Raw genomic sequence first — 19,542 nt, 5'->3', positions numbered from 1 at the left:
CTGCAGGGAGCACCCCTGACTTCTTCCAAATGCAAAGGGAAATGGCTCAGGGGTTCACCGCTCCTTCAGCCCACCCTTCCTGCTGCAGCTAGAGGCCCCCTTAAAGCGCTTCTTGGAGCCAGCCTTCCTGCACTTTAGTCCAAATTCCTTTCCTCTGAGTCCTTCATGTGTCCATCTCCCCCTGAAGGCCACCTCCCCCACTCACTTCTCCTCTCACTGGCCTTGCAGCTCCCTAGGACTTCTACAGCTCAGGACCACCCCTCCTCCTTAGCTACTGCCCTCCCTGAATCACCAGCCCCTGCTGGACTTTGAGGCTCAGCTCATGCCTCACTCCCCTCCCCATGAGTCTGACGTAGGCATGCCGCCCTCATGGTACCCCCACCAGCTCCTTCCCAACCACAAGCCCCACCAGAGGGCTGCAAACTGCAGATCAAATGAACAAATCCTGAAAGTGAAGTGGAAATCACTCAAAAGAACTACATTGACTAGAAAGAACTCCCAAAAATGGCTTTCACACAAACTGACATCAGAATTTATGACCTGAAGTTTGCAAGGACAAACATAGATAAACAGAATCTATAATAATGGGACCCAGAACTCTCCCAATTCTCACAATCTTTTAAGCCTTACTCTTTTGCTCATGCTGTCTTTCTGAGAGCTAACGGATATGTTGTGGGTGGGAAAGTGTCTTGTTCCATTTTTCCCTTTTTACATATTCAGAATGTGAAGAACCATGGTTGAATTATTGACCTCAATTCTTCATGCCTCTATGGGGGCCACTCCCTTATCAAAGTTTCACTGTAGGCAGCATGCACGTTTCACTCCTTAACCCTTGGGCTTGGCCATTGACTTTCTTTGGCCAAGGGGATGTTAGCAGAAGTGACCAACGCAGAGGCCTGAGGCATATTTGTGTATTTAGACTTTCCCTCTCATGATGTTGGCATAACCATGAGAAATTCATGATCTGGGTAGCCCATCAGTCCCAAGGAAAAAGAGTATGGACCTAAATATGCCACCTGGAGCCAAACCCAGCCAAGACCAGCTCAACCCACACACCCGCAAGTGAGAAATACTAAGTGGTTGTTTGCCACTTAGATTGTGTTATGTAACAATAGCTGACTAATCGGGACAATAATAACAAATATAATCTACTCAGTGATCTCACTGTGCCAGGGGCTGTGCTGACCATTTCCCACACGTCTTTCCATGTAACCCTGACAACACCCCTAAAATAGAGGTGTTGTGATCTCCATTTTACAGATAAGAAAACTAGGGCTCAGACAATTAAAGCAATTTGCCCAAAGTCAGGTCTAGTATGTAAAAGGGCCAAGACTCAAATCTAGATTTGTCTGTCTCCAAAGCCCATGCTGTGTGTCAAACTTGGTTCCATACAGAGCAAAAGTAATGGTGACAGGAGCAGGGCCCCACTCTTAAAGATATTAGAAACACTTTGTGCCTCATAGTCCCAATACCCTCGGTTAGCAAAGAGCATCATTTTATTTCATGACATTATTTACTTCAAAACACATCACAACCAAATGCTGTCTTTCTCAAATTATGACCTAGCCGTTCATCTACACACTCCAATGTAGACAGCCCTGCAGACAACTGCAAACAGCCTCTTCAAGGGAAGCCACGGCGAGGCATCTCTGCCTCATTGGCAAATGCTGAACACTGCACCTAGAGATTGTTCCACAGCTTGTTAACTGTGAGAAGTCATGTGCCGCGAAAGATGGTGGCGCTCCCGGAAGTACTCATGGCAAATGGGGCATGCGAGGGCCTCTTCTCTCAGCTTCTTAGAATGTAGGTCAGGCCCTGCATGTTCCTTTTTGTGGTGGGACCGCATATGGAAAACCAGGTCAGAGGTCAGGTGAAAGGAGAGGTTGCACTTTGCACACCAGTTCTGGGTGGATAAGCCCAGGGAGGTGAATGTGGGTGGCAGGAAGGCCCATGAGGGCGTGAAGGAGGATGACAAGGGTGTGGATATCTGGGCCATGGCATGCTTTAGCCACAGCGTGGGAGCACCCAAGAAAGCACTGCAGAGAGGAGCATTCTGTGGCAACGTTTGCAGGTTCCAGAAATCACCCACCAAAAGCTTGGAATTTGAAAGTTGACCCCAACAAGGAACATCTACTGTCTTGATGAGTCCCAACAGCTCCCCCAGGGCATCTGCAGGTCTGCCTGCCTGGAAGACCGAGTTTGGCCCAGGTCTCCCCAATGGACATCTGGCTGGTTTGCTGAAGGCGCTTCTCTGCTCACCTTGGGCTCTGTTGGGCCACACAGAGAAGCCAATGCTGCCAGCTGGTTCCCTGGGGACATCCTGAGTCAGCTCCTGGGGGCCAGGCTGGCCTGTGATGTCATCATCCTCCCTATCCTTGGCCTGCCTGTCCTCCAGCCTTTTCTTGAGCCGAGGCACCTCTGTGAAGGCGCTCTGCCCTTGTTCCCAGCACACCTTCTGGACCAGTGGCTTTCCCAGGCTGAACTTGCCCGGAATTGCTGACAGCGCCAGCTCAGCATAGGACTCGTCCTGGCCACCAATGTCCATGACAACCTCAGAGCCCAGGTGGTTCATTTTCTCCAGCAGCACTGGCTTGCAGCTCTGGCCATGCTCAGGTTCACTAAGCTGCCACCTGTTTTCAGCTGCACGGCCCTGTACAGCCCCCTTCCCAGCAGCCATGTTGACTAGCAGGGCCTGGGACAGCTAAGCAAGGTGGGCACTCCAATAGCTGTTGTCTTCGGAGCTTTGGCGGTCTGGAGGGCTTGGCCCAAGAAGAGCTATGAGATTGAAGGGCTCCCCTGATGGCTGGGCCAGCCACACTTCAACCACAGGGCTCTGCAGAGAGGAAGCAACAGGCAGTGAGACAGGCACTCTTCACTAGTTGTTAATTGCATCCAAAAAACCCTGACTTCTATAGATGCCACAACTCACCCTGTCTCAGAGCTCTATACCATCTACTTTCACATTTAGGACTCCATCAGGAAGGACCACACTGCACAACGCTGCCACCCAGAGGCGAAGCTCAGTACTCCACACCTGTCAGCATCCAGGCAGCAGCAGCTGTATTAACAGAGCACACAAGGCCACCAGCAGCCAGCTCTGACTTTGTTGACATCTCTAACATGTTTGCACTCTAGTTTAGGGCAGTTTTCATTCCTTGCTATTCAGCATGCCAATTTCTCTCCAAATCATCAGAAGTGCCAAGAACTTTAAGCACCTTGGGACAGGAGCTCCTGCAGGCACAGGTGTCCAGAGAGATAAAAGCTGAAGCAATAAATACCCAGGCATGACAGGGAAGGTCTGGAGCTGTTCCTGGCCTGTGCTCCTACACGTGGGGGCAGCCACTTCTCTGCCTGGCCTACCGCTGAAGCAAGCAGGGGTCTCTCCTGTCTCTACCCACCAGAAGTATCAATATACACTTGATTCTCCCCACACATTAATCCACTTGTTTTTCTTCTGCTCACCTGGCAACTGTCAATTGTCCTCTTGAGCCCACTTGCTGGGCATACTCAGGTGGACCAACCTCCACTTTGCTCTCAATGTTTCGAGGGGAGACATGGAGTGGCCATATGTGAGGGTGGCACAGAGGAGGAAAGCATGCCATAAGCCCTGCTGGAGAGACATTCATTCTGCCCTTTCCCTAATCAGCTCCACTAGCAAGTTCTTGAAACTGTAAAACCCATCTGGCGAGTGGTACTGCTGGGCCGCACTCCACTGAGTACTCCCAGTTTTCATCATTAGAAAACATTTATCCTCAGGCCCAGGAGGACCCTGAGGAGTGGGCAGCTGAGCTTCTCCACAGAGATTTCCCAGGGTTTGTTGTGCATAAATACTATGTGGGCTCACGTCTGCTCCTTCCTCTCACACTGTCTCCTGCCCTACATGGAAAAGGAAACCCAGGCACCCTTCCCTCCCTCTCTCTATCTTGATGGTAGAAGTCTGTGACAGGTGTTTTGCATACATCACCTCCTTCCATCTTTCCTCTCTTTCACAGACAGAAAGGACACCAGTTCTGGAAAGCTAGGCTTGTCAGACGTCACCTGCAAATAGGAGTTGGAGCTGGGATTAAAACCCAAGTGTGTGTTCCCAAGGCCTGCTTTGGGTGCACTGTCCATGTCGCCCTCACTGTGCCCCTAGCCATGAACACCAAGCCCAAAATGTGCTGCCTGGGGGATCTGAGCCTTTCTTAACATCCTTACCAAACTAATTTCTCAAAGGGGATGCCATTGACATTAGAGATTAGAGCCAGCCAATGTTTCTTGAAAAGGTAAAGGTGGCCACATCAATCCACCAAGTGCCCCTGAACTGACCATCCCACATCTCTCAGCTTCAATTTCCCATCTACAAACTAGGGTTAGGCTACATTATCTCCACAGTCTTTTCCAGATCTAACAATGCATGACTCTAATTGTGGTGAAGCCGTTTCTCCCCATTTCTCAAACAGTAGTCAGCTTGAAGCCCTATTGCTAAGCTTCCATGAGTTCTACAAAGACATACACACCAGGCATATTCCACCCTCACACATATACATACATACTCACATACATACACTCACACTCATACACTCACACATATACATATACTCACACAAATAAATACACATGTAATGTGTGTGCGCACGCGCGCGCGCGCGCACACACACACACACACAGACACACACACAAACACTCACACTTGCATACCCATCTCTCTTTCTTTCAGACAGTTCTCCAGATTACAGTTTAGAACCACATGCTATCTTTCCCAAGCCTGGGCAGTATCTTCCCTGCTGTCCTTCTCGTCCTGCTGCACCCTGACATCCCTCTGCAGACAGCCCCACTGGGCTACCTTCACAGTTCAGGCAAGCTTTGCCAACCACAGCTGTGTAGAGCCTGCTACCAGAACTGTCCAGAGCGCCCTGAGCCATAGATGTGACAACCCTCTTCTCAGTACTGAACTTTTGGACATGTGGTCTTACTGCAGGATGGAATATCAGGATCCTTCATGATATTAGAATAGAAGTCACTGTTTATTGACTACATAAGTATCTACATGCCAGAGGAAGGGGATTTTAACAACAACCATCTGAGGAAATTTGCATGTCTCAACCCGAGGACATTCATCTACAATCTGCCAAATACCATGTCACTAAATTCAGCGCCACATTCGAGCATTTTGAGACCACTGTGGATCCGGATACTGCCAACTGGTGTGTTAATATTCACCCTATTTCACCCTCCATCCTTGTCATCAGACAAATCTTAGTAATGAGAATGAGAAGGAGGAAAAAGGAGAAAAGGAGGTGACATCATCATCATCATCATCATCATCATCATCATCATCATGAAGAGGAGGAGGAAGAAGAAAAGGAGGGACAAAGATGCTGACTGGGGACCTTTGGTATGCCTCCCAACCTCCCTGAGGGTCACCACTGTCACATGAATCAGCATTGATGGGGTAAGGTCAGTCAGGTAATTGCAAAAAATATCCTACAGAATATTCTGGGGCCCCATCTAACTTCAGCCCACTGTCTGCTGCCATCACCAGATCTGAGCTTCTCAAAATGGAAAATGACATAAGTGTGACATAGCTTTTACCCAGTGAGCCCCTGCTTCCTCCTAATGCTCATCTCTTCTTGTTGATAGACTCCCAGGCTCTTTCCCAGGGTCAGCATTAGACTTTGAGTCTTATCCATCTCTAAGCTACATGCATCTCAGTCATGTACCCCAACAACACCACTCAGATGACCTCCGCAGATATGTGATGTCATCTCTGGGGTCACTCCATGCCCTGGCCAGTTAGTTCTGGGTCAAGAGATCACATGCACTGTCTTACTCCTCCTTCCCTACCTGGCCCTTTGAAAATGGAAGATGGTTTTTTGTCTCTGGACAAGGCGAAGCTGCTCCTTCTTTCTCCGTCCACAGACACCAGCTGCCTTGGCAGCCAGTGGATCTATGCAGTCCTTGTTCTCTGTGCTCCCAACCAGTATCAATGAATCCATTGCTGTCTTTCTCTCTCTTCAATAGCCTCAGTTCATTCTGGGCTCTCACACCCTGACACTATTTACTGTTCCTCGTCACTCTATCGTGTGTGTCCTGAGAAGGGGCTCTTCTTATCCTCCTTGGTTCTTTCAGTCTGAGATCAGCAACATGACCCTCTAAGCCTCACAGACATCTTTCAGTGCCACCCCATGTTCTTCCTATTAAAACAGCCTGACTTCAATCTCAGACTCTCCGACCTTTTCTGAACCATTAGATTTGGGGATTACAGAGATTGTCTGAAACCTTCTGAAACTGAGCTCCCACCTCCACAGGTGTCTAACCACATCCAGCCTTCCCTACCATGGGGATACTTCTCCCTCAGAATCCCAACCCACCTGGGCCACCAGTCAGAGATCTGTTGACCAACATGGGAAGTGTTACACCTGAGAAATGAAGCCTCACCCACCCCATGGTATTAAGAGCACATGTTTCTTTGTTTATTACCCATTTCCAGGGCACTGACAGCAGACACCGATCATTCCTTCATCTGGGAAGCACTGGCCACATTTTCCCATATTACTTTCCATTTCATGCCATAACCAGGCCATGCCATGTAATCATCAAGCCTTACATCACACATAGAGGTTATGTGCACAGGCTCTCGGGTCAGATGCCCGGATCAACTGTGGCTCTCCCCTACCAAACCTGTGACCCTGGGTAAGGTGCTGATCTTCTCCTGCCTCTGGTTTCTCATTTATAAAAAAGGATCACCTTGGTGCCCACTTCATCAGGTGGTTGTAAAGAATAGATAGATTAATACATCTAAAGTGCTAAAGTTCTCAATAAATGTTAGGTAGTATCAATTTATCCATTTATTATTACACTAGTGCAAAGGGTCAGAGTCAAAGTCATGGCCATCTTTCTTCTACTCCTGTGCTCCCAGGGACCAGTGCTCAATAATGTTTAATGTTTAATGAATGACTGGGCATTTTCCTCTTCCCCTCTCCACTTACAGAGGAAAAAGCTCTTAACAAACAACTGGGAGACCTCATTTTCCTGAGACATCTGAAGATACTCTCCACCCCAAGTCAGCTGGTCAGCGTCAAGTAGTTGTAAGCTACAGCTCAGAGCCTAGGTCTTACTCAGTGACATCATCTACACCACCAGCCAGTGCCTTCCTGTGTCTTTCTTCCTCTTCAGCTAGAACAAATGAGCACAGAAAAAAAATCTCCTGTGATCCAATCCTTTGGTTTCCCTAAACTCTGGAGATGCTTCTCAGGCCCTTTTGGAAGATTCCAGAGAATAATCACATCCATCCACTTCTTCTATTACATATGGATTGTGAAATCCTGGGTTTCCTTGAGAAGAGAAACACATGTTTTCTAGGCATCCTCCTAACCCTGGAAACCTGAGAAAATTAAAAACTGACGAGATACCCAGGCTTCCCTGGAGACTGGTTGGCGGTGCCATGGCGCTAGGGGAAAGGACGGCTTCCTGGCCAGCCTCCATAGGCTCCATGTCCAGCTACGTCTACATCCCTCCAGCATCAATGCCTGCTGTGTTCATGCAAAACCAAATGCAGGATTCCCAGGATGCAGCCAACCCAGCCTCACAGTGAGGTCAGCTGGATCCTAACACAGCTTGGCCACATGGACCAAGTTTGTATACCAGACTTCCCAGCCACACTCCACCTGAGGCCAACAATAGTGTCATCTACTATAAAAGAAAGTTACAGCCTACTTAAAGGAAATTTAAAAAAAAGAAATTTAAAAGCATTGCCGTTCAAGACTTAACTTTGAATTTTTTAAATGGTGTGGTTATCTGTTTTAAAGAAAAGTTGTCACCGCTTGGGTTTCTGAAAAAAAATATTCTAAGCAAAACACAAATGATAATTCCAAATTATTTGAAAAGCATCCTTTTCACCCCACCCCACTCCAAAATTCTAATATATTGGAAGTTAGTCTTTAAAATTACTTAAAAGACAATCTAACTCTCCAATCAAGAAAACAGTCTCCAGAATCAAAGTTCCATGCATATACCTAGGAATTTGTCCAACATTCTTTGATCTAAAAGGAAACATTCTTTCAATAAACACATTGCAATCTTCTTACATCATATTTAATTTTTGGTTACTTCTTTGTGACTTACCTACTGACAAATTTCCTCTCTATATCAACTGAACAGTTAAATGAGCTGAATTATTAAACATCATAATAAACTAAAAACACGGGTTAAATTATTTATAAGAAGCCAAAGCTTCAAGTATTAGGTGGTAATTAATAGCTTTAAAATCAAATAAGTTTTCTTTCTACAACTTTATATATATATATATATATATATATATATATATATATATATACAGGAATATACATTATGTAGTTTGAGTATGTGTGTGTTTGAAGATATTGCTATATAGGTTATAAAATATCATTAAGTAAGGAAATCATGTCATTCTGACAAAATTAAATTTTTAACAAAAAGCAAAACATTACTTTGCTCTACAATACTTCTATTTTATTCCTCAAAAATGATTCAGATTTGTTTATCCAGATTTCTTCACTTAGAATGTATCTAAGACAATCTTTGATGTTAAGATGAAATATTTCCACCATGGTCCTACCTAATGTATACAAAAACATTAATTTCAATGCCACAATAATTGCTATAAAATATCTGTCTCATTCAACAGTAATTATGTAATTTAATTTCTGCACATCAGCATTGAAAAGTATCTATTTTGAAAAATACAGTGAATTTCTTATTTCAATTCTTGCCCAAAGGTTTCACATGCTGGCCTTCCTATTGTCTGTCTCTCCACAACTGAGCTCTAAATCCCTCTCCTTTCCTCCCCACCAACCTGGACTTGCACTGCCTCCACATAAGGATAGTGTGGGCCCCAGTGTCTTCTAATGTTCCTGCAAGGTTTTGCTTCCTGGGGTGCTGTCTGTGCCTATTACTAAAGTCAAATGTCCAGAAAAGGATTCAATCAATGCCTTGTCTCTAAGCCAAGTATTTTCTTTCAGCTCACCCTGAAAACTCAGAGATTTATAACTTGATTATTTATGTATTTTCCCCACAACAGGCACTGAACATGCTACATGCCCAGATCTTTAGACAGAATCTGTTGGAGAAAGGATCTGATGCACCTTTATTAACCTAGAGCCGGCACAAGCCCTGGCTAAGAATAACGGAGCAACAGGATGAGTGGATGAGTGGATGGGTGGGTAGATGAAAAGAATTGCAGCCCAAGAAGGAGAAAGCCCAACATAGAAGAAGAAGAAATCCAAGGCAGATCTTGTGGCAAAATAAGGGAGGGAGGGTGGGGAGAGAATGAGAGAATGAGAGAGCGAGAGAGCGAGAGAGTGCGCAATAGGACGGGGAAATAAGCAGTGAAAAAAAAAGAGAGATAGACCTGAAAAAGTGAGTTAGATGAGAGAGAAAAACAGGAAAAAACAAGGAAACAAAAAACAGAAGCAGAGGGCAGGGGCGGGGTGGCACTGGGATTAAAAAGAAAGCGATGGAGAAAGCAGGTGACAGAGGGAAGGGACGAATCAGGCAATCAAAGGCGGCACTAAAACTCTGTCCCGAGGAAAGGCCAGTAGTAACAAGAGGAATCCCAACCCCCAAGCCCACTCGCAGCTCGGTCCCACGGGGACAAGACAGCGGGTCTCACCTCGGCTATCCGCGGCGCTTGTAACCTGGCCGCCTCAGGGTCGAGCGCCGCGCCACTCGGGTGGGCACTTAGCATGCGAGCCCTGGGGGCGGGAGGGATCCCTTTTCCTGACTGATCCCGCCTCAAGGGCGGGGCCTCTGGCCACGCCCAACCCCAGTGGCCCACAGGTCTTCCGGGAGCCACCTGCCATGCTATTGAACTTGCTCAGCCGGGCGCAAAGTGGACCCGCTTCCCGGGCACTACTGGCCAGAGCTCCGGACTCCAAGCGTACGCCAGCACCCTGGCCGCTCCGCGAGGCCTGGCCCTCCCCCGAGCTCAGCTCCGCAACCCAGACCTGAGGTTCCAGCTGCCTTGGCTTTTGCCGGGCGCCTCGCAGCTGCGGGACTGAAGAAGTATCCAGGCTCCAGTCGCCCCATGGTGCCTTCAGCCCCCGATGGCTCTGGACGTGGTGCCCGGCCATGGCCCAGGCTTTCCACTTGCCGCTGTTCATTCGCCCTGTACGTTGCGACTTCTGTCTTGGGTCTGTGGGAGCCAGGTGAGAGCCAGGAAGTCAGCCCAAGTGGTCTATTCCCAGCGGCTGTGGATGTTCCGTGTGTTGCCCAGAGACCTGATCAGAGCTCCAGACTTTCCTTCCCCCTCCCCGCTGAGCAGCCGCGCACGCTGCGTGTTTGTCCTGCCCTGAGACTCGCCCATATTTCACTGGAACTGACCCTGTGCCTCTCCTAGGCACCCCTGTTGTGAAATGATGGCATTGTGCCAAATGACGGTGAGTTCTGAGACCTCACACAATGCAAAGGTGTTGGGAAGTTAACTACCCACGGAGGGTGAGATTGGCTAGGGTTGAAAGGGGGTGGAATGTGAGCGATTGCTTCTGAGTGGGTGACATTGGTGCCAGAACTTAGACTACACAGATCTTTGCCCTGTAAGTGAGGGGTTAGAGGAGATGGAAACAGAGTCTCAGGTAGTCAGAACTGTTGCAATTGCAACCAGGTGTGTGGAACATTATGTGAAGCCAGCAGGGGGTGGAAGGGGTGGGGGGATGGGGTGGGGGTGGTATGCAGAGCATATTTGATTGGGGAAGAGAGAATCCTTGAGGGACTGAAAGGAAAATCAGCTGAATCCCAGCTCCTTACTTCCTTCAGTCTCTCAATAAATGTTCTGGAAGCCTGTGGGGAGGAGGATGTGTGGGAAAATGAGGTGACAGGCTCTGTGCTTTTCGCAAAGTTTTGGAGCATGTATTACAAAGATTAGTTTGTAAAGGACAAAAATAATAAATCTGAGGTGGGGAAAACAGGATTCAGAACATATATTAGAACTTTGGGGGATGATCTCCCAAAGCAAAACTTTTCTTTTATGAAGAGAGACCATTGATGAAGATGAAAATAAGGCATCAAATCCCAAAAGTAAGAGCTTACACAGCCTTAGTGAAATTACAGAACATCCAGGACAACCTTGAAAAATAATCTGTGCACTTAGAATTCTGTATCTTACTTAACTGTTATTCAACAATGAGCACAAAACAGATATTTTCAAACGTACAAAGCCTAAGGTTATTACCACACACCATAGTGAAAGAACTATTGCAGAATTTGCTTCAGAGTGAAGGAAACAGAGCTCAAATGAAAGAAGAGAATTTCAAAAAACAAGAGTGAGCAAAAGAGCTGAAAAAGCCCTGAGGATTACTGGGAATACCTATATACTGAAAATCATAGGGACAATCACTAACATAGAGAATATGTTTTTGTTTTGAAAAGGATGGAGAGAATGAAGTAGGATTAGGTAGGTGGAGCCTCAGAGGGCACAGTAGTTCCAAGAAAGTTTCAGCCATGAACATGAGAGTCCTGGAGCCATCAGAGGAGCCTGAGCTCTCCTAGGCAAGTGCCTGCATCAGTGTGCCTGCTGGGCTCAGTCATTAGCTAACAGCAAGGGTATTTCCTCTGTCAGTTTGGAATGGATCATGGTGGTGGGCAGTGGGCCCATAGCAGCCTCCCACTTAATTATACTTCCTACTGTCATTTCCATGGCCTCCACAATGTAAATGGAATTACAACATAAAGACAGAGTTTGTCAAGTTTGTTTGTTTGTAATCTAGCTATATACTTTTTAAAGGAGACACAATACAGTAGGATATTAAAAAGTTGACTGTACATATGACAGAGATGCTGGGCAGAAGGCTGAAATTGACAACACAGTTAAAACAGTATCAGGGTTAAAGAGGGTAATTCTTAGTAATAGTTTCATTTTTCCAGAAAAGTACAAAATTTTTAAACTGGCATCCATCTAATAAAAATGAGAAATATGGAGAAATTTGTCAAATCCATTATTACAGTGAAAAATTTCAAAACTCATTTGTCAAGGAAACAAAATATCCCTTCAAACATATATTTAAACAACAAAATAAACTTGGTTTAATGGGTTTATAAATAATCTTCCACCCAATCATGTATTAAAACAAGTCTCAATGAAATTTAGACAAATAATACTATACAGACCATGTTCTCAAGTGACAATGCAATTAGAGTGGAACTTAATGACAAAAATAATTTTTGAAAAACTGTGTACAATTGAATTTTAAAATCTTACATGGATCAAAAGACAAATTAAAATTAAAATCAAATGGCAATAAAATATGACATGAATACTTATGAGATAAAATGAAAAAAAAAACCATAGAGAAAAATTTGTGGTCCAGAAGGCTTATGTTACAGAAAAAAAAGGGTGAAAATAAATGCCTTAATAATTTACCTGAAAATATTAAAAAAAATAATAGTTGAATAAACCCAACAAAAATGAAAGGGAAAAGATTTTAGATAAAGAACAAATAAAAATAATACAAAAATTAAAATAGAGTAAAAACAAGCAAAAATTATTTGAAAAATTTACTAATATAGTTATTACTCTACTGAAACATCATAAAATAAGACAGTGCTTCCCAACTTTCTAAAAAATATAACTTCCCCAAGAGTTTTTTAAAATACTTTTTTCCTTGTAGTCACCTCATCAAATTTTAATACCACATATTTACTGTATGCCTCTTCATGTACTGCACTTTATAATTAAAACAGTAAGTATAATTTTCACCCTTTGGTGCAATATGTTCCATAATGTGAACATATGAGATTAAGAAAATAAATAAGTAATAATAGGAATTAAAAAGAAGATATAACTACAGATAGAGCAGAAACATAAAAATAAAAAATATTCTTAACAACTTTATACCAACATATGTGAATAAATGTCCAAGTTCCTAGAAAAATATATTACTTAAAATAATTGATAAAAGAAATAGAAGTACTAAATGATCCAGTGTGTTACTTTGCTCAGGCTGCCATGATAAAGAACCATAGGCTGGTGGCTTAAACAACAGAAGTGTATTTTCTCACAGTTCTGGAGGCCGGAAGTCCAAGATCAAGGTATCAGCAGGGTTGGTTTCTGTTGAGGCCTTTCTTCCTGGATTGCAGAAAGCTGCCTTCTCACTGTGTCCTTTTGACCTTTTCTCTATGCCTGCACCAAAAGAGAGCTCTAGTATCTCTTCCTCTTCTTATGAGTACACCAAACCTATAGGATTAAGGCCCTACTCTTATGACTTCATTGAACCTTAATCACCTCCTTAAAAGCCCTGTCTCCAGGGCCGGCTGAGGGGTTCAGTTGGTTAAGAGTTCACTCAAGAGTGCAAGCTCTGAGCAACAGCTATTTGATGCCCGGCCCAAGCTGAGCTGCCAATGGGTGGCAGGATGGCTCAGCTAAAAAAAAAAAAAAGCCTCCAAACACAGTCATATTATGTGCTAGGGCTTCAAAATATGAATGGGTTGCGGGGGGGCACACTTCAATTCACAATATTCAGTGAATTGTATCAGTAGTTTAAAAACTTTCGACAGAGAAAACACTAGGCACAGATGATATCATACCAAATATTCAAGAAGCAGATTATTGGGATCACGTTCAAAGTCTTTCCAAGAAGAAAGTAAAGAAAAACCCTAAGTGCACTTTATGAGGCTATTATTACCTAATAAAACCAGTTAAGGACATTACAAAAATAGGAAATTATAGGCCAGCCTCTTTCACAATCACAGGTTAAAAAAAAATAAAATCTAAACTGATAGCAAACTCATGGCCAAGTTAGGTTTAATATAAAATGTTAAACATGGTTTTACATGCATTAATGTAATTAAACATTAATATATTATTGGAGAAAAATATACAGGGTGCCAAAAATATACACTTTGGTCAACATTGCTCAAGCAGTAGCTCGCCATAATCAGAAGTGTCTGGACACTGATGGTAACCACCTTGAGCATCTCTTGTAATTACAGAAGTCAAACGTGACATATTCATCTTTTGTTATTGGTATATATTGATTATCATAATTTTAATAGTTTTTTTTCTTTCTTAAAATATGTATACATTTTTGGCACCTTCTGTATATTCATCACAATATATGAAGAGAAAGGATTTAGATAAATTCAACACTCGTTCATGATTTGTCACAAACCAAGAGTAGTAGGGATTTGGTTGTAGAAGATGGCAGCATAGGAAGACCCTGAACTCACCTCCTCCCACAGACACACTAATTGTACACCTACCTATAAGTAGTTCCTCCTGAAAAACAACTGAGAGCTGATTGAACAGCTTCTGCACAACAAACAAGAGAGGGACTACAGAGAGAAGGGTAAAAGATTTGGGGATGTGGTAACCACAGGAACACTGTCCTTAAGGGGTTAACTACAGTAGGGATATCACTGAGAGGCCCATACTCAGACTCACCTTCCCTGGGGCACAGCAATAAAACTGCAATCTTAAAGGGTACCTACGCTATACATGGGGAAAAAATCCATTTACGGACCCCAAATCTCCTGCCAATGTATAGGTAACCACAGGAACTTACTGGAATCTACGGGCTCCAAGATTGGAGGTGCCGATGAGCACTACTTTTATGTTTCCCCTACACCTAGATAACACAGAGCAGAGCTGGTCCAAGTGCTCTTGCCAGGCTTTCAAGGCTACCACAGTGTGCTCTGGCCCTACTTGGCCAGCACCTACCCCAACTAGTCCACCAGGGCACCCCTGGAGACACGTGCCTGGGGCACCTTGACCTGTGCCTGCCACTGACCTGGCCACCCAGCCCACTAGAGGGCCCCAGGAGCTGTGTGCCCAGGGTATCTGGACCCATGCCCACCCCAGACCTGGCCAGACAGCCCATGAGGGAAATCCAGGTGCCATACACTCACTTTGAATCCAGCTGACTTGCCAAAGCCATCCTATACATCCAGTCTACATAGAAGTTACTCTTACATAAGGCCACTTCTTCATGATTTAAGTGGTAGCTGTTTCATCTAATTCATAGAAACAAACACAGAAAGTCAAACAAACTGAGGAGACAAAGGAATGTATTCCAAATGAAAGAACAAGAAGCCCCCCCGCCAAAAAAAAAAAACCCATAATGAAACAGAGGTAAGTAATCTGCCTGATAAAGAATTTAAAGTAATGGTCATAAGGATGCTTACCAAACTTGGGAGAATACAGGAACACAGTGAGAATTTTATCAGAGTTAAAAATTAAAAAAATAAAGAACCAATCAGAGCTGAGGATTACAATAACTGAAATGAAAAATACAATACAGGGAATCAAAATCAGATTAGATAATACAGGAGAATGGATTACTGACCTGGAAGACAGAACAATGGAAATCACCCAATCAGAACAGCAAAAAGAAAAATACTTTTTTAAAAAATGAGGACAGTTGTAAGGGACCTCTGGGACAACTTTATGCATACTAACATTCACATTATAGGGGTCCCAGAAGAAGAAAGAGAGGAAGGAGAGAAAACACAGAAAAGTGCTGATCAGTTCAGAGGAAGAAAAAGCAAGACAGGATTCAAAAGAAAATGGCAGTGGGGTGGAGCCAAAGGCAAGGAAGACAGCAATGGAAGGCAAGATGGCCTTGAAGGTGGAGCTTGAGGCAAAGGAGTTGGGGAAGAAGCTTGAGACAAAGTATCCATAGAACAGAGTGGACCCCAGGTTGGAGCCTGAGACAATGGAGTAAGTAGTGGGGGAAGGGCAAGACAGCTGCAGAGGGAGAACACGTGATTTCAGGCGCCATTTTCTCTCTCTTTGAATTTTTAATAGCCTCTATTAACGTTAAGACTTTATTTCACACAAAAAAAGCAAATTAGAATTCATGGTTTCATTTGGAAGCCTCAACATGTCATTCAAAATAGGCATTCCACTCAGCTTCTCCAGTTTTAGCACTACTATTGTCCAATTTGGTTTTAAGTTTGGGGAGCTCAAAAGTTCCCTAGAGTGGCCACTGATTTTTTGTATTACTTTTAGTCAGATCTGTCCATTTAGTTAAATATGCACATGAAAATTCCCCATGGTTTGTAACCAAGTATTCAGCCAGTGTCCTTGGTGAAGGAGGGACAGTTCTTTAAAAATTTAGTTATCTGAGATACCATTTTTTCAGAGGGTCCAAAGACACTTTAAACTTGAGCAACCTGCAGGTCAGACAGACAGCCTCACTCTAGAATGGTCTGATCACAGAAGTCCAGGCCAAAGGCTAAAAGACAGTTTTAAGAAAATAACCAACCCTCAGAGAATCCCGTATAGACTGAGGTGGGGGGCACTTCTGTCAATGAGACAGCACAGTCTAATAATGGGCCAAACTGACTAATTTCAGTAGAAATAACCTCTGTCCACAAAGAGATCTTTAGGCTCTCAGTTTTGTCTCAAAGGATAACCTGTTTCCAAAGAAATCAGGCCAATATTCTAAATTGAGTATTCACAAGCAACAGATAAACAAAAAAGCAAAGCCTTTTTAACACATGCACACCATGCACACACACACACACACACACACACACACACACACACACACACACACTCAACAATTCCAAATAAAGTGTGGAGAGTTTCAAAACACAAAAAGCAGAAGCTCAAATTCAGGAGAGAACTTACCCTAGTCTTCTGTATTAGAGAGCAAGCAGTGAGCCAAAACAGCTTTTTGTGAGGTGCCAGGAGCTGGTTGCTCACCTGTTCTGAAGCTGTCGGGGTTGTTCTTCTCTGGATCCTGAACCAGTCCCCAAAATATCGACTTAAAAATAATATTGACTAGGTATTCCGTCACCAAAGAGAGTTTATTTGTGAAAAGGAAAAAGAAAAACGAAAAAGGGCTGCAACACAGCAGGTGCAGTCAAGGCAAGCCTTGTCTGGCTTGTGTGGTTAGAGGGTATTTAAGGCAGAGAGACAAGAAGTTAGAACCACAGAGTTTTATGAAAAGGAAGTTAGGACCATGAAGTTTGACTAGGTGTTCTCATGCACTTCCGTGAGCCCAGCTCCTCCCATAGACCTCCTGAACTGACCAATTTCCTTAAAGTCCCAGTTCTTCTTTATCAACACCTTACATAGTTATCACAATATTATTAACTATATTCCTTTTGCTATACCCTCCATCCCCTTGACTACTGTGTAACAACAAATTTGTACTTCTTAATCCCTTCCCCTTTTTCACGCACCCCCCCCAACACCCCTCCCATCAAGCAACTATCAAAATGTTCTCTGTATCTATGAGTTTGTTTCCGTTTTGTTCGTTTGTTGATTTTGTTCTTTAAATTCCACATACAAGCAAAATCATATGTCATCTGGTCTTTCTTTCTCTGTCTGACTTACTCCACTCAGCACAATACCCTCAAGATTCATTCATGTTGTACCAGATGACAAGACTTCATTCTTTTTATGGCTGAGTACTATTCCATTGTATATATGGACCACCTCCTCTGTATCCATTCATCCATTGATGGATACCCAGGCTGCCTCCACATCTTGGTCATTCTAAACAATGCTTCATTGAACATATAGATGCACATGTCCCCTCAAAGTAGTATTTTGGGTTTCTTCAGATGAACACCCAGAAGTGGGATTACTGGGTTCTTCTTTGTCTCTTATTATAGCCTTTGTTTTAAAGTCTATTTTGTCAGGTATAAGTATTGCTACTCCAGCTTTATCCCCCCATTTCCATTTTCATGAAATATCTTTTTTCATCCCTTTACTTTCAGTCTGTGTGTGTTTTTTTATCTGACATGGGTCTCTTGTACAATAGAGACATATGTAAGGGTCTCGGTTTTTTATCCGTTTAGCTGCTCTATGTCTTTTTTTTTTTCAACTGAGCCATCCTGCCACCTGTTGGCAGCTCAGCGGCTGCTCAGCTCAGGCCGGGACTCGAACTGCTGTTGCTCAGAGCTCAAACTCTTGAGCGAGCTCTTAACCAACTGAGCCACTCGGCCGGCCCATGCCCTATGTCTTTTGATTGGAGCACTTAATCCATTTACATTTAAAGTGATTGTTGATAGATACATACTTATTGCCATTTACTATTCATATTTATATTGTTCTTTCCCTCCTCATCTTCTTTTTCTTAAAGAAGTCCTTTTAATGTTTCTTGTAATACTTGTTTGATGGTGATAAACTCCTTTAGCTTTTTCTTATTTGGGAATCTCTTTATCTGTCCTTCAATTCTAAATGATAGTCTTCCTGGGTAAAGTAGTCTTGGTTGTAGGTCCTTGCTTTTCATTGCTTTGAATATTTTGTGAAAATTACTTCTAGCCTGAGAAGTTTCTGTTGAGAAATCAGCTGACTATCTTATGGGAGCTCCCTTATAGGTAAATACTTGCCTTTCTCTTGCTGCTTTTAGGATTTTCTGTTTGTCTGTAAACATTGCCATTTTAATTATAATGTTTTTTGGTGTGGGCCTATTTGGGTTCATCTTGTTTGGGACTCTCTGTGCTTCCTGAGCTTGTATGTCTATTTCCTTCACCAGGTTAGGAAAGTTTTCAGTCATTATTTTTTCAAATAGGTTCTCAACCCCTTGTTTTCTCACTTCTCCTTCTGGTACCTCTGTGATGTGAATGTTGTTACGCTTGATGTTGTCCCGTAGGCCTTTTAAACTATCCTCATTTTTTTTAATTCTTTTTTCTTTTTGCTATTCTGATTGTTTTCCACTACCTTATCTTCTAAATCACTGATTCAAACCTCTGCTTCATCAAATCTGCAGTTGATTCCCTCTAATGTATTCTCAATTTCAGTTATTGTATTCATCATTTCTGACTGCTTCTTTTAATGTTTTCTACCTCCATTTTTATGTTTCACATCTCTTTGTTAAAGTTCTCACTGAGCATTCTTATAACCATTGTTTTAAACTCTGTATGTAGTAGATTGCTTGTCTCTATTTTGTTTTCTTTTTCTGGTGCTTTGTTTCATTCTTTCATTTGGGAAATGTTTCTTTGTCTCCCCAATTTGGCTGCCTTCCTATGTTTTTTTCTATGTATTAGGTAGATCTGCTATGTCTCCCAGTGTTGTCCAGGTGGCCTTATATAGTAGGTGACCTGTGGAGCCCAGTGGCACAGTTTCCCTTGTCACCTGATCTGGGTGCTGCAAGCGTGTCCCTTGTGTGCATTGTCTTGTCCACCTTTTGTAGTTGAGCCTTGGTTGCTGTTTTCACATCAACAGGAGGGATTGACCCTCAGGCTGATTGGTTGTGAGGACTAGCCATGACTACAGTGAAGGAGCTACTGTACAGGGGTGACCCTACAACGCAGGATTCACTTCAGCAGGGCTCTGGTGCCTGCCCAGTCTGCCTTTTGGGTGTGTCATCTGTGGAGGCAGCCTGGTGGCACTCCAGTGTGGTAAGAAGCTTAACACTGGGTGTGCCAGTCCTAGGGAATTCTGGGAGGTACCCTGCTGCAGGCCAAGTTCAGCTTCAGCTGCCACCTTTACCCTACCCTGGGTCACCTGGCCTGAGCCACAAAGCAATCCACAGATGTCTCCCACCCATGCTGGGCTTGGAGATGTCTGAAAGAGGCTAAGCTGTGAACCAAGGCTGGCTGCCACTAGTCCCATGCTTGGGGCTACTTAGCAAG

The 19,542-nt window shown here is 43.8% G+C and overlaps 1 protein-coding gene across 6 annotated transcripts; it reads right to left on the bottom strand.

Moving 5' to 3' along the window:
* Nucleotides 1-1,478: 1,478 nt before the first annotated feature.
* On the bottom strand, nt 1,479-10,351 carry ZNF488 (zinc finger protein 488). 6 transcript variants are annotated; one of them, XM_019660467.1, is made up of 3 exons: nt 9,632-10,351; nt 3,965-4,038; nt 1,479-2,833 (listed from the first exon to the last, which is right to left on the bottom strand). In XM_019660467.1, exon 3 carries the CDS (start codon nt 2,675-2,677, stop codon nt 1,703-1,705), a length of 975 nt encoding a protein of 324 aa, XP_019516012.1. In that variant the 5' UTR covers nt 2,678-2,833; nt 3,965-4,038; nt 9,632-10,351; the 3' UTR covers nt 1,479-1,702. The 6 variants fall into 6 exon arrangements, with proteins under 6 accessions (XP_019516012.1, XP_019516014.1, XP_019516016.1 ...); XM_019660469.1 differs by having other exon boundaries at nt 9,966-10,351; XM_019660471.1 differs by lacking the exon at nt 9,632-10,351 and adding an exon at nt 9,592-9,623.
* Nucleotides 10,352-19,542: the final 9,191 nt, after the last annotated feature.

Source organism: Hipposideros armiger, unplaced genomic scaffold (assembly GCF_001890085.2).
Source record: "Hipposideros armiger isolate ML-2016 unplaced genomic scaffold, ASM189008v1 scaffold_319, whole genome shotgun sequence".
In the NCBI taxonomy this organism is placed as follows: Eukaryota; Metazoa; Chordata; class Mammalia; order Chiroptera; family Hipposideridae; genus Hipposideros; species Hipposideros armiger.
This window is presented reverse-complemented; position numbering and strand designations above follow the sequence as displayed.

Excerpts from the sequence above, each read along its gene's own strand:
- ZNF488 (XM_019660467.1), bottom strand. The coding sequence starts at position 2,677 with ATGGCTGCTGGGAAGGGGGCTGTACAGGGCCGTGCAGCTGAAAACAGG.